This window comes from Amblyomma mixtum, chromosome 2, assembly GCF_055824585.1.
Source record: "Amblyomma mixtum isolate Tamu chromosome 2, ASM5582458v1, whole genome shotgun sequence".
Lineage (NCBI taxonomy): Eukaryota > Metazoa > Arthropoda > Arachnida > Ixodida > Ixodidae > Amblyomma > Amblyomma mixtum.
In genome coordinates this window covers 295,296,754-295,312,101 of record NC_143013.1, presented here as the reverse complement: position 1 = coordinate 295,312,101, position 15,348 = coordinate 295,296,754, and the positions used below count along the sequence as shown (strand labels likewise).

General features: G+C 45.7%; 1 protein-coding gene across 1 annotated transcript in view; it reads right to left on the bottom strand.

Annotated features, from left to right (window-relative positions):
• Positions 1 to 15,348, bottom strand: part of Dp1 (satellite-binding protein 1 Dp1) — a 43,623-nt gene that overhangs the window by 27,755 nt on the left and 520 nt on the right. The window contains exons 3-5 of the mRNA XM_089574515.1: positions 4,002 to 4,489; positions 2,816 to 3,022; positions 1,252 to 1,957 (exon numbers count right to left, since the gene is read on the bottom strand). Of these exons, the coding sequence (XP_089430641.1) occupies positions 1,252 to 1,957; positions 2,816 to 3,022; positions 4,002 to 4,451 (1,363 nt within the window). The 5' untranslated portion in view covers positions 4,452 to 4,489. The remainder of the gene's footprint in view (positions 1 to 1,251; positions 1,958 to 2,815; positions 3,023 to 4,001; positions 4,490 to 15,348) is intronic.

The following is a 15,348-nucleotide window of genomic DNA, read 5'->3' as shown; positions in this document are numbered from 1 at the left end:
TTTGAATGATGCGCAAGGCTTTATTTATATGAATCACCCAGTCAAATTTGCCTATGCTCAGTACCTAACTTATATTTGAATTTATTTTTCCATGTAGTTTCGATTTCAGTTTGCACAGTTGACAGACGGCTGCAACACCACAAGTGAGCACCAGATCACATGAAGTATAAAAAAACTAGATTATAACAGTGCTTTGGCCAGTAGAATGATTTAGTTACGACGCAGCTATTACATTGTAGCTTTTGTATGCCTCAGGTGATCTCGTACTCACTTGTGGCGTTGCAACTATCGTGTGGCAACTGAAGCCAAAACTGAAACTACAGAGGAAAGAAAATTCAGTTAGAAATTTATTGAGCACTGATTAAGTCCCCGCAGAGATCCATGTTTACGAATGTCACATGCATTGTCCCAGAGCATAAACACACTCCGAAAAATTCCGTGCCTCCACTCCTTTAATGCATAATCAGCACTCGAACTCTCAACATGGAACGAACTTCCATCCTCTCTATTCCAGAGCTTGGGACTTCCGGGGGTGCCCCAAGGACTCCCCTACAAAGCTTAGAAGAAAACCCCTCAGGCTCTCCAGCTTTGACAAAGGCTGCACACAAGTGCTGGATGCAATTGTAGCAGAAACTCATTCACACCAACAGCCCATGTATTTAATGAGTGCACTGAGAAATAAACTGGCGGGGTAGCACTGAAGCTAGTGAGATTTGTGATGGGAGGGAGCAAGCCGCCATGGGATTATGTAACACTGCACGATGGAGCAAAGCGTGGGTATGATCTCCAGACCATTATTCGATTTCCTGATGTACTGACCTAAACTCAAACCGCTCGAGTCCCTGCACGCCCACTAAAGCTGTCACTGAAAGAGGTAACAGCCCTGCGTTGTCCGATGCAAGCAATGCTTGTACTGAACACTTGTTTTTTCCAACCTTTCACAGAGTTGACTTTTATACCATGCTTTCCGATATAATGAGCAGTCACCTAACAGAAGTGTAAAGATTTTGTTCATTAGTCTGTAGTTCACGTTTCCAATGGCTGGATTACAGACACCCAAGCATTTTTTTTCTTTTTGTCAGTAAGCTTCAGTGCCTACAAAAGCAAATCAAAGGAGACATGCTATTTACTATTACAAGCAACTGCAAATAAGCAGTCAGTAGGAAATTTAGCCCTTGTTTAGACTTGCATGCTGCTCTGTCCTCATCTCAATTTATACTGCATTCTTTTCAACCACAATCAGAAGCTCACCATTGGAGCCAGACTTTCCGATGATGTGCCTGTGGTACAGCGGGTCAACCTTGATCTCCACCGAGTCCATCGTAGTCTGGATCTCCTTCACCTTCTCCTCCAAAGCAGTCTTGACAGCCTCGAGCTCTTCGTTGGGGCCCTCGACGCGTATCACATTTTCGTCCTCACAGAAGTCCACGTGTGTCTTGTGGTAGTCGGCCGTGATGCGTTTAATGTTCTCGCCCTTCTTGCCGATTATGTACTTGTGCATCCAGCTCTTGGCCGGGATCTCCACCGTCCGCACACTGTTGGCCTTCTCATAGACCAACGAGAGGGCGTGGCCCAGGTCCTGAGGGTTGCCCCGCAGGACAATGGTCTCCACGTCGCTCTCCATGGGAGGAACCTCCACCCAGACACCTGTCTGCTCAAACAGCTCCTGCAGCGTCTGGCCCCTGTAGCCGTGAACGTACTTGTGCTGAGACTTCTTCACTTCAACGCCGACACTTTGGCAGTGCTGCTTGCGGTCTTCGTAGATGGCCGTTATCTCGTCTCGGGCCTTGGCCACATTCTCCTTGTCGCCCGTGATGGTAATCTCGTCGTCTTCCCTGTCAAGCCGGATGCGAGTGTTGGTGTCCCGCTCGAGAGCCTTCACGGTGTTCCCATTCGGTCCGGCCACGAATGGGTGGTACATGCGCGGGATCCTCAACTTTTCCACACCGTGTTTGGACTGCAGGGTCAGAGAAAAGAAAAGCCCCCCCATCAGGAAGATTGGTTTGGTTTGGTTTATTGGGGTTTAACGTCCGAAAGCGACTCAGGCTATGAGGGACACCGCAGTGAAGGGCTCCGGAAATTTCGACTACCTGGGGTTCTTTAACATGCACTGACATCGCACAGTACACAGGCCTCCGGAATTTCGCCTCCATCAAAATTCGGCCGCCGCGGCCGGGATCGAACCCGCGTCTTTCGGGCCAGCAGCCGAGCGCCGTAACCACTGAGCCACTGCAGCAGGCCATCAGGAAGAGCCAGTTGCACTAGTACCTGAGGGGAATCCTCACTGCCATTACAATTCAAGTAAATTGTAAACTGCAAAATGAAGTTTCTGCCCATCACTACATTATCCATTGCACCACCGTAACCCAATTTGATGCTTCGCTAATGCAAACAATGACCAAGCAAATGCTACACTGAACTGTTCCAGGGACACTTTCGCTCCCACTTTACATACCTTTCAACCTACAAACTATGTGGCAATAGACACAAACATCCTGTGAAACATGGCGACACTGTACTGGGTTATGTGAAGTGCTCCAAAAAGAGATTATGGGCAATAGAAAAAGCCTGTAGTGACAATATCTGTGTGTCGTTACTTGGTCCTTCCTAGCTGGCAAGAGCTCAGTTTCAAGTGACAGCCATTTTGCCAGTGGAACATAACCGCACCAGGTCAACTTCCAATGTGTCATCAGAGACCATTTAACTGTGCTCATCTGAAAGATTCATCTCTCAGCAACACAGAAGGAGCAAGCACAGCAAAAATGCAGACCATTTGCAAAATTACAGAAACTGCAGTGACACGACAAAAATGTACCTTTTCCTCGGAGATCTTCTGAATATGATCGCGTGCCCGGTCGATGGCCTCCTTGGTGCCACTGATAGTGATAAAATCGGATGGGTCATCCGTCCGTGGAACCGTGATCTTGGTGGCGGTGTTCTGTTCCAATTCGGCCAACTTCTTGCCATTTTTGCCAAGGATGAAGCGGTGATGTTCTTTTGGAATCTGGATGCTGCCCGAAGCCTACATGAAAAAGAGCCATTACCGTAAACGACCAAAATCTGGAAGAGAGAAATTTAGGGGAAATCAATGTGACTGATGCGAAGGAAATGAGACAGGAACCTTCTTTCGCTCAACGATGTGCTCCAGTTCTAATTCTATTCCAATTCAGACTATGTAACTGAGTCAGTCTTCGTCGAATGTCCCTCCTCTCCTCTACAAGAAGAGACTCTGAGGAAAGAGGGACAGGGGAACGGTTGACAGGTGGCAGATGGAAAGGCAAATCCCCCTAAACACCACCTGGCAGGTGAAGGCTTCACACAGACGCCGATACAGAGTTTCGACCTCCATGGCCCCCCTAATGCTATTGCACTTAAAAAAATTACTAAGGTCAATGTTGTATGTAGAAGCCTTGTGCCAAGAGAGTCCATTTTATCAAAACAAATCAAAACCGTCAAAAGCAAACAAAAATCATTCACATCTGTGCTGTTAGAACACATGATCTCTAGCTGTACATGCAATGCAGCATACGCTGCATAAGCTGCTCATTTGAAGACAGAAAAAGTGCTGCAGCTGTAACTTGTAACACCTGCCACCATGCCAGACCAGTGTCATAGTGTGCCTGCATTCAACGAACTTGAAGTGGAAGCCTCAGAACTAATTTCACCCCCCCACCAAAAGTTCCTCCTTGAGCACTGAAATCTATGCTACACGGGCGTTTTCACATTTCACACTCATCAAAATGGGGCCCTCAAACCAAACCCGCAAGCTAATGCTAAGCAGAAGAATGTCACAGCAACTTCTTTGGTCTGTGTGTGCTTGCGCTGTTGAACCACCATTATGAATCTACACCAACTAGCCCAACCTGCAGTTCTACAGCAACTGAGTTACTCTGAGGAGTCCCAATAAGCTACGGCACAGAAACTTGACAGCGCTTCACTTTACAGTAGCTCTCCCTCTGCATGCAAAGTAGATGTAGGGGACAAGGGAGTAACAAGCTGACCTGCGTCTGGAGGGCACGGAGCACGTGGGCGCGGGCGAGGGCCACGTTGCGCTCCCGGCCCGTCACCAGCACGGTGAGCGAGTGGTCGCGGGACGAGCTCACTTCGATGGTCGTCTGGGTGTCGCGCATGATGTCCGCACAGATCTTGGCCTGCTCCCCCAGCTCCCCAAAGCGCTGCGAGCTCGTCTCCCGGAAACGGCGCTCCTCGCTCGGCACGTGGAAGATCTGGGTGATGACGGAAGACTTGACGTGCATCTTGTGGGTCCACTGGCCCATGGCGCTGCCCCCAGCGCCCCCCGCGCCACCACCGGCCTCCAGGGGTGCCTCCTTCTCGGGCAGGGCGGGGAACACCTCGTCGTAGCTGAAGCCAGCCGCCGCCGACGAGGAAGCTCCACCAGCCGCCCCTCCATCGGCAGGCTGCTGCTGCTGCTGCTGCAAGTCCGCATTCATCCTGTGGCTGGGGACTTGTCCAAAGTCAGACAGTACAGCTGCAAAAGGCGCAGGGGCAAGAGAAGTTAGGTGATAATTACCGCACGTTATGTCACATGGGGTTTAATGTCCCCATGCTGCTCATGGGCTATGAGGGACACTGCAGTGGAGGGCTTCGGAGGTGTTTGCGGTGTCACCACTAAGAATCTTGGGAGAATCATTTGCGAGCTACTTTCTTTTACCTCTACTGCTTGCTTGTTTGAATGTAGATTCACTAATTTATTTGCCAATTTATTCTGCGACATCACTGACAGCACTGCACCATTGCAAAACCAGTGCATTTTGCTCATGTGCATGGCGCAAGTGCCGAATTAGACAATTCGAAAGTAAGCATATGCTATCACAATATGTGGGTGTAGGTCGGTTGTTGTGCATATGCAATGCAGCCGGTTTCACATGCAATTGAGAGTTTAAAAAATCAGTCAATACAATTTCTGCAACGTGTACAATTGGGTAGATGACACGATATAGTTTCCTCATGGCGTGTAAAGGCTGCCAGTATGCTAGCAGACGACCCATACATGCCACCATGCACACCGTGCATATGAACACGATGCGTGACGTGCTCATGGAAAGCCTTGTTACATTATTTTTTTTAATTCTCGTTACGTTACAGTTCACATTTCATGCGAGAAGACGCCACAATGCAGAGTAAAGTCGATGCTGCGTTGGCGATGCAGTGCTATCAGTGATGCCGCAGAACGCATAATAAACGACATCAACCCAACAACTGCGATGAGAAAGACGAGCAAGGGGAGAAAGCATGAACCAGAAGTAGCAGACAATAATCCTATCATCCTTTGCGCACTGTTTCTGGGAATGCACCTCACTCATCATGACAACATGGGATTCTTTTAATGAGTTGACATCATGCAGCACACTGCCATTTTTGCATTTCGCCTCCAGTGAAATGTGGCCACTGCAGACAGCATTCTATTCAGCAACCTCGGCATTAGTAGCAAAACACCACAGCCACGGAGCCATCACTGTAGGTTCAAACACTGCATGACTCGAAAAACAATGTCAGTGGCAGGGAATTTAGTTCATATTTTTTCTTATTTGGGACTGTTAAAAGGTATTTCTGTTAATGGATACCAAACAAATTGAAATGGCCCGCAACATAGATATACACACAAGGAGAGATTGATTGCTTTAAAAAGTTTGTGCACAGTCTATTTCAATTGTGCTAATCATGCTCATGAAAGGAATGAGTCCGCCAATGGCTTCTGTTGAAACATGATTGGTTTAGGTCACTAAACTAAATGCTATATGACTGGCTCCGAAGCCAACAAACTCAGCCGCACTGTGCTTTTATATTACAAAGAGTCCTAAAATTGGAAGTTTTTGTCAGAACTGCAGCGTAATCATAGCGCGGGAGACAACACAGGACTAAGGCGAGACGGAACAAGCGCTAAACAACACAGGACAACACAGTCCTGTGCTGTTTCCCACGCTATGATTACGCTGTTGCAATGAATTACCAACCTGCCCAAGCCTATTCTGTTCTTTTTTGTCAGAAATCTGACCTGAGTGCAAGCAGTTGGAGACCAGGGGGAAATTTCGCAAAATATTTCGTGCTTAACAATGTTAAACCGTCAGCCATTTTTTTCTTCTTTACAATTTATAACTCATAAAAGCTTCGTTTTGCAGCATCTTTGTCATCTAAGAGGCCAACTTTGGTACGTCAGTGTCCCTCAAAGCACCTCTGGGTACTAAGACCGCAGAAAAGTGAGAATGGTAGTTTTCTTCAATTTCCAAAGACTGCGGTTGATAGGGGTAAGATACTAGCTATATTACACAGCCAAGCTGCAACCATGTTGGTCGTAGAACTTTTGACAAAGACATTACATTACTACCCAATGGCGCAGTGTGCTTTCAATGAAGCGGCCCAGTAATCTCGCCGGCTTAAGAGTCAAGGACAAGAACAAGGATCGAGAAGGTCAAGGACAAGAACAAGGATCGAGAAGTAAACAACTGCTCTGATTATCTACACCTTTGCTTGCTGGTTTTCTTGACATCGAACATGTTAATGTGCCAGATGATGGTAAGCGACAGAAAGAAACAATACAAGCATATATATATTATGCTTTTAAAACTCCCTCATTTTCTTCTGGCACGAAAGCATTAAGCCTCACCCAAATCTCCCATCTGGCAAGGTCCAACCGCAGCAAGTAAAAAAAACATGAAGTAAAAAAATCCCTTTCAAGGACATGCTTAGTGATGAGCAAAGCATCAGCATAATCACCACGCTCAGTGCCTAGATCACACCACTGCAGAAAAAAAAAAAAAAGACCTTCCCAAATGCCCTCCAATTACCAATTATCCCTGTCTGATCTCTCCACCAAACCCCACACAGTCTTCCTTCCCTTTGAACCCACTGTTACTTTGCTACTTCTAACAGATCATTGGTTAGCTGTTCACTGCATAATCCCTGTCCAAGTCCATTTTTTTCCTCCGGAAATTCCGCCGGGATATCATTTACTCGAGTTTTCCTCTGATGCACATTACTGCCTTTGTGCCTCTCAAGGCTACCCCTTATCATTTTCCTTTCCAAAGCAAGCCAAGTTGCTGAGTGCTCTCGCTTTCGTCACTAAAGGAAAACTGCTCGCTAATGTTGGCTCACATAGAAAACAAGCTGCTTGTCCCAGAAGCTTGAGCTGTGCTTCAGCATCACAAGGCTGATTGTTTGCTTGCAAGCACAAAGTGCGAAAATTACAATGTTAATCACTTGAACAAAAAAATTTAATTACCATCATATGCTTTGGCAATGCAACAATCAGGCACGTTCCTTTTGGCAGAGAATGCATCATTGAATTTCTCACAATCGACAGTCCAACTTTGTTTATTGCTCGAATTATATCCTGATGCTGGCACAGTTATATCTTTTTTTTTTTACAAAATATATGCTTAAGCAATTCTGATGCTATGCTGTTTGCCATCATCTACATCAAAAGCTGTTATGTGGGCTGGGCTGAGTTCCTAAGCTCATTAAAATCTCTATCATGTGCAAACACTGGGTAAATATGTCTCTTCACTGGAGTTTTAACATATGCACCTTTAAGAAATCTAAAGGTCTTCTCAATATCTACAATTTCAAAGGGATAAAAATCACATAAGTCAAAGGCTATGTTAAGACCACACCAAGCAACAAGTTCTGTTGAACAAAGTTTCCACCTTTTTCTACTAGCCACAAAATGGCCAATAATTGCTTTATTTTTCCCATCCAATCTATGAAGTAGTTACTCATCTGCATGGCTTATGCTTGTCTCCACACTTCAAAGAGCATTAGCGTAATAATGTAAGAAAAAAAATTAGGACATTTAAACTCTACGACGCGATAGCATTAATATCTCCCCTCAGCGGTTTCTCTTCACAGACAGTCAATGTTCTTTGTTCAGATTCACTCATGTCTTTGAACTCTTCCACAATGTAGTTTACATACATAATGTTACTCTAATTAGCACATCTCTAATTGACTTCACTAATTACTAAGCTAGGTTGCAGCGATGGCGTAGAGGTAGAGCATCCGCCTCGCGTGCAAGAGGACCGGGGTTCGAATCCCGGTGCCACGCAATTCTCCACCGTTTTAAAAAAAAAAAACTCCGCGTGTCGATGGAATTGCATAACCAGGCTTGGAGTGCGCCTGATATCGGTGACCAGAACCGACAACGCACTTCCTCACCAGAACAGGATTTGGCCACCCTGGTGTAGTACTTAGCCACAACCTTCTATGAACAAACCAATTAACCCTCGGCCCTCAGTCCCCAGCGGCTGCGGAGCAACTGACCAAGGCGGCGGTCAGATCTGTGACGCAGCGGAGGGTGCTAAGAATCTCTGGCTCCGGACAGGCCGCCATTGGAAACTGAACCTGGCAACGTTTAACGCAAGAACCTTATCAAGTGAGGCTAGCTTAGCAGTGCTGCTGGAGGAATTAGCCAGTATTAAATGGGATGTCATAGGGCTTAGTGAGGTTAGGAGGACAGATGAGGCGTATACAGTACTAAAGGGCGGGCATGTACTGTGCTATCGTGGATTAGCAGATAGGCGAGAACTAGGTGTGGGATTCCTCATTAATCAGGATATAGCTGGCAACATCGAGGAGTTTTACAGTATTAACGAGAGAGTGGCAGCTATCGTAATTAGGCTTAATAAGAGGTACAAGCTGAAGGTGGTGCAGGCCTATGCGCCTACATCAAGCCATGATGACCAGGTAGTTGAAAGCTTCTATGAGGATGTGGAATCGGCAATGACCAAAGTAAAATCACAGTACACTGTACTGATGGGCGACTTTAATGCAAAGGTAGGTAAAAAGCAGGCTGGAGACAAGGCGGTAGGTGACTATGCCATAGGTTCTAGGAACAGTAGGGGAGAGTTATTAGTAGAGTTCGCAGATAGAAATAATTTACGGATTATGAATACCTTCTTCCGCAAACGAGCAAACAGGAAGTGGACGTGGAAGAGCCCCAATGGTGAGACTAAAAATGAAATAGACTTCATACTGTGTGCACACCCTGGCATCGTAGAGGATGTGGAGGTCCTCGGTTAGGTCCGTTGTAGCGACCACAGAATGGTAAGGTCTCGTGTTAGCTTAGATTTGAAGAGGGAACGGAGGAAACTGGTGAAGCGAAAGGCTATTAACGAGTTAGCATTAAGAGGGAAGGTAGAGGAATTCAGAATGTCACTGCAAAACAGATTTTCCGCTTTAACTGAAGAAGACGACCGTAGTGTTAAAACAATGAATGATAATCTTACAGCTATCGTTACAGAGTGCGCCGCAGAAGTAGGTGGTAGGATGGTTCGACAGGATACCAGCAAGCTATCTCAGGAGACTAAAGATCTGATTAAGAAACGCCAAAGCATGAGGACGTCTAACTCAACAGACAGGATAGAACTAGCAGAGCTATCGAAGTTAATAAATAAGCGCAAGGTAGCCGACATAAGAAAGTTTAACATGGAGAAAATCGAGCATGCTCTAAGGAACGGAGGTAGCCTAAAATCTGTGAGGAGAAAACTGGGCATAGGTAAAAACCAGATGTATGCGCTAAAAGGCAAACAGGGCAATGTCATCAGCAATATGGATAAGATAGTTGAATTAGCCGAAGAGTTCTACACAAATCTATACAGTAGCGAATGTAATCATCAAGTTACTGAGGGAGGCAGTCGAGCACAGCAATGGGACATCCTGCCAGTAACGAAAGAGGAAGTAAAGAAAGCCTTAGGAGCAATGCAAAGAGGGAAAGCAGCTGGTGAGGATCAGGTAACAGCAGATTTGTTGAAGGACGGAGGAGAGATTGTGCTACAAAAACTAGCCACCTTGTATACGCAATGCCTTGTGACTTCGACAGTACCAGAAGCTTGGAAGAACGCTAATATTATCTTAATTCATAAGAAAGGAGACGTCAAGGACTTGAAGAATTACAGACCAATCAGCTTATTGTCCGTTGCCTACAAGGTATTAACTAAGGTAATCGCTAATAGAATCAGGACAACCTTAGACTTTAGTCAACCAAATGATCAGGCAGGCTTTCGTAAAGGATACTCGACAAGAGACCACATTCACACTATCAATCAGGTGATAGAGAAATGCGCAGAATATAACCAACCCCTATATATAGCCTTCATTGATTACGAGAAAGCATTTGACTCAGTGGAAACCTCAGCTGTCATGCAGGCATTGCGGAATCAGGGTGTAGAAGAGTGTTATGTGAAAATATTGGAAGATATTTATAACGATTGCACAGCTACTATAGTTCTCCATAAAGTCAGCAATAAAATTCCAATACGGAAAGGTGTCAGGCAGGGAGACACGATCTCGCCAATGCTCTTCACTGCCTGCTTACAGGAGGTATTCCGGGGACTCGAATGGGAACAGTTGGGGATAAGAGTTAATGGAGAATACCTCAATAATTTGTAATTCGCTGATGACAATTGCCTTGCTAAGCCACTCAGGACAAGAACTGCAAAGCATGATCAATCAGTTAGACAGGCAGAGCAGAACAGTGGGGCTAAGAATTAACATGCAGAAAACCAAAGTAATGTTCAACAGCCTAGCAAGGGAACAGCAGTTCGCAATTGGTAGCGAGGTGCTGGAAGTAGTAAGAGAATATGTCTACTTAGGGCAGGTAGTGACCGCAGATCCGGATCATGAGAGGGAAATAACTAGAAGAATAAGAATGGGGTGGAGCGCATATGGCAGGTTCTCTTAGATCATGAATGGTAGCTTACCAATATCCCTGAAGAGAAAAGTATACAACAGCTGTATCCTACCGGTACTCACCTATGGGGCAGAAACGTGGAGGCTAACAAAGAGGGTTCAGCTTAAGTTAAGAACAACACAGCGAGCAATGGAAAGGAAAATGATAGGTGTAACGTTAAGAGATCGGAAGAGGGCGGAGTGGGTGAGGGAACAAACGCGGGTTAATGACATCTTAGTTGAAATCAAGAGGAAGAAATGGGCTTGGGCAGGGCATGTAATGCGAAGGCAAGATAACCGCTGGTCCTTAAGGGTAACGGAGTGGATTCCAAGAGAAAGCAAACGTAGCAGGGGACGACAGAAAGTTAGGTGGGCGGACGGGATTAAGAAGTTTGCGGGGATACAGTGGCGGCAACTGACAAAGGACAGGGTTAATTGGAGAGACATGGGAGAGGCCTTTGCTCTGCAGTGGGTGTAGTCAGGCTGATGATGATGATGAATTACTAAGCTTAAAATTAAGCCAACACCACACACACATCACCCGCCCCCACGGCTTGTACCTCAGCCAAGTCAATGTGCCTGAGTGACCTAGCTGGTAGCATGCCTGGTTGGCGACCCAAGGGTCATGGGTTTGAATCCCAAAAGAAATTTATGGAAACTTTGCTTTACATAAAATCAAATACTTTATGAAGTTAAGTCATTTCAGACATGTGCAGACTTAATTCACATTACAAGCGTTCTTATCAATTATTTTCATTCCAGACATTCATAAATGACTTGGGTTTCTCGAAACAACAACGCCGCTGGGACAACACCAGGTTTTCCGCTGAACGGGAGCATTGAAAAGTAGACAGTCAGCTATGCCTTATGTGTCCACAAGGTTAAGATACTCCAAAGAACTATTGAATCTGTCATTGCATGAATGCTACCTGCAATTTTGGAACCATTTTCTGCATAGTTAGTCACAGAATTATGTCACTGAAAGATGTAACAAGTGCTTTCAGCATGCATTTTAATGTCACTCAAGTAATACAGCTGTCACTGAAAGAAGTTGCGTCATTCAAGTAAAGTCCTCAATCTGACCTTAACTGCAGGCAAAATTACATTCAGAACTTCATTTTGCACAGGTATTGGTGAAAGTCACCACGATGATGATGAATGTTTGTGCACAAACACTGCATACATGTAGATTTGTGCAACTGCTTATATACCTGGCGGTACTAGCCGCACTTCTGTTAAAACCTCTCTAAGCTGCCGGTAGTCCAATGCTCTTCACAGCTTCTGAGCAACTTCCTCAGTTAATCAGAAAATTTACTCGTTTACAAATGCTCCCATTCCTGCAGCTTGCATTGTCTCCACAACAAGAGACAGCAAAATGTCGAGCTCACTGACAAATTAGGTAATTTATATCTCGCAGATGCTGCATATTCCCGCGAGAAACAACTAGCATATTCAGAGCCACCTGCCACTTATCAAGCCACCTGCTACTGATGCGACCTATGCATGAACACCTGACAGGACTTTCAAATGCCCACACATTTTTCAGCACCAGCTGTGTTTGTTATGAAAGCACATGCATGTTATGCCTATACGACTTTAAAGGTGTTTAAAGCCACTGACAGTTCTTAAGGGCACGCTACCTTCCTTTTGCATTGCTTGAATTTTACATGCAACTCACACATGTAAACAGAAATACAGGCAAAATTTACACATAAGGGCAGCAGCACCAATAATGGCACAAAAACAATTACTTTTGTTGAGCCCTTTACCAGGTAGTTACATTTCTCCCCATATTTTGCTTGGCCTCTGCATTTTAGTGCAATCAAAACAGCACGAATACTAATGAAGAGAACTGTGCCAAGCCAACCATGTCCAATGTTTCCACAGGGCAAAGGTGTTACTAATAGAAAATGCAATCATAGTAAGGCTGCTCGTAGCAACTTTGCATTCACGCAGTTTGCACATTCACAGCTGAGTACTGCTAGCTATTTCACAATGTAAAGACCACCTCTACATATTGTTCCCCAATCTCAAAATATTTTCAACAAAACATTTCCTCTCTGTATGCAGAATACAATTACTACAAGTTGTTTCAGTTTGTTAAAGTTCGTTTTCCGAGTCGTGCCAAACTACAGACAGCACTTTGGCAACTCCCAACAAATTTATGATTAAAATATTAAGCAAATTTACCTTGAGCTACGTCACCAAGTAATAAACAACTGTCACATCCTAGAGAACTCCTATCCTTTTCCATGTATTGTGATGATAACCTATTTCTGCAACCATTTAAATAATAATAAAAAAAAACTCCGCCACAACTTAATTATTTTCTCACATTGCAGCCTTGCATGAGTAAGCTTTTTCTAGCTGCATCTCAGTAGAATGCAACTGGCCCTTTATTTGATAATGTGATATTACCTTTAAAACCATTTGGGCTTGCATGTGCACTCAGCTTAGCCTAAAAACAATACACTGCACATACACTCAGCGCAATTTGTACAATGCTGAACTTACAAATTTTTTATGGTGTGCAACTAATGAACAAGAACTTTCCATTTTCATAGTACCTATATGGCTAACAAACTTTCACAAGCAACTACAATGTGGCTACAATGATTTTGTTCTGAGTCCTGAAAAAAAAAAAAATGTTCTCTATGACCCCATAAATGCCCTGGACTAAAGCTTCAGCAGATCCTAGTGCACAATTGCATTTGATGGCCTATGTAAGCAAATGGCAGCAGTTCTAGTTTAACTAGCCTTGAATGAGGAAGCTGGCAGTCGATGAGAATTACACAGTAAAAATGGCCACATGTTCTCACAGTAGTACCCCTGTTTGCAATTTCAATGTGGAAAGATGCCCAAAGGACATCTAACGTAAATGCCATCATTCGGCTGTGACGGCGCTAGGCGGGAGTGGTTATGAAACAAACATTGCAGACATACAGCATGACTGGCTGGTAACTGAACTTTACTGATAAAAGGCCTCTGCAGCAGTCACGCAAATACTATGCCCATGTTGCAAAACCCGCACACACAACTCCATGCAGTAAAGTGAACGGCCTCCATGCACCCTTTATGAAAACTAAAATAGCAACCCTGGCTATCTGAATGCATCTGCGTTATCAAGAAAAGCTAGCCGCTTTCAGGAAGTGTCTGTCATGGGCCCTCGTCAGAGCTGAAGCAAAGTTAAAGTCCAACTGGGACAAACCCCACAACATTACCAACAATGGTACTGAAAGGAAGGGTTTACGCAATCTTTCACGAAGGAAACGAAAATGTAATGATGAAAAGACAACACTGCCCACTCTCGAAGCATTCATACAGGTTTCAATTCTGACTGCACAAATGCTGGAAGATATCTATCTGCCTTGATCACTTTACGGACGTCTGCGGCAGAAGCAATATTATGCTTCGATTTCCGCAAAGTACTAGCCACGTGCCTTACACTATTGCGCAAACTCATGCTCATGCTAGGCCGTAAGCACACTGCATATGTTTCTACACTGTCCATCATTCCACCTTTCCCACAGGAGGAGGCCAGGTGCAACAGCAGCCAGAAAAAAAAACTGCTTTTCAAGATGCACGTCCTTCCTTCCACTCCTTTATCGCATGACACCACAATGCAAGGTTTGGACAACCGCAAAACGGCCGCTGTTCGTGCCAGCACAATGCAGTTTCCACCCACTCGAGCTCTAATCACGCGTGGTCACCGCGCATTGTCACATCTGGAATGAGCTCCGCACTTCAGCATCAACTCGTTTTCAACGCATGTTTTCGCTTTCTCGACGCACAGAACATCGCTCACACCGAAAAAAAAAAAAAAACCAACTCCACAGAAAACAAGACTTTGAGCAGGCGCAACTTCTAGCGCCGACAGCGAAAAAGAGCTCATCGGCACACGCTTGCGATTTCGACGTCAAGAGCGCACAAGAAACAACGCATACTAACATATGGGACAGCCTGGACTCTGGTCAGCTGCGCAGATAACATGACCGCGCCTCGAGTCGGTTTCTTACCACTAGATAGTCATCGTCGCGAAGACGTGTCCTCATTAGGATTAAAAAAAAAAAAAAACGCTTGAAGGTTACACTCGAAACGGGATCGCCGCCACATGCGCGAGCAGCGACAGTTGCGAAAATATAATCTGCCGATTTTGTCAACTACCGCGAGCGATAGCACTGCCGGAGAACCGCGGGGCCACTCAGCCGCGAGCGAGTTCGTCCGATGAGGCACGCGACGGTGGCACGCTTTTCCTCTCGCACCGCACGGGCGGTCGGTCAACCGGCCTCGCTCGCTGCTTGGCACGGCCGAGCCCCGCGAGGCTGCACGTATTCCAATCCACACGTGCTCGTGACCCGCCACACACGCCCGACTTTTGCAACGCGGGACGCGAGAAACAAACCCGGGACGACTCGAGCGGGTGGAAAAACTAAGTCGGGGACACGGACCGAATTCTTGTTGACCGGATCTGCAACATGCCTGAGCCACACAGGGGCAGCGGCGGCGATGCCAACGTGGCCACGGTACTGCGGCCCAAGGTCTTGGGCAGAACAATCGCGCCTAGCGCCGTTTACTTTGCTTCGCTCTGACATCTGTCTCGGGCCTAGAGCATCCGTACGCGAAAAAAGTCGACGCGATGCGACCGTTCTAAGCCTATTCCCCAAT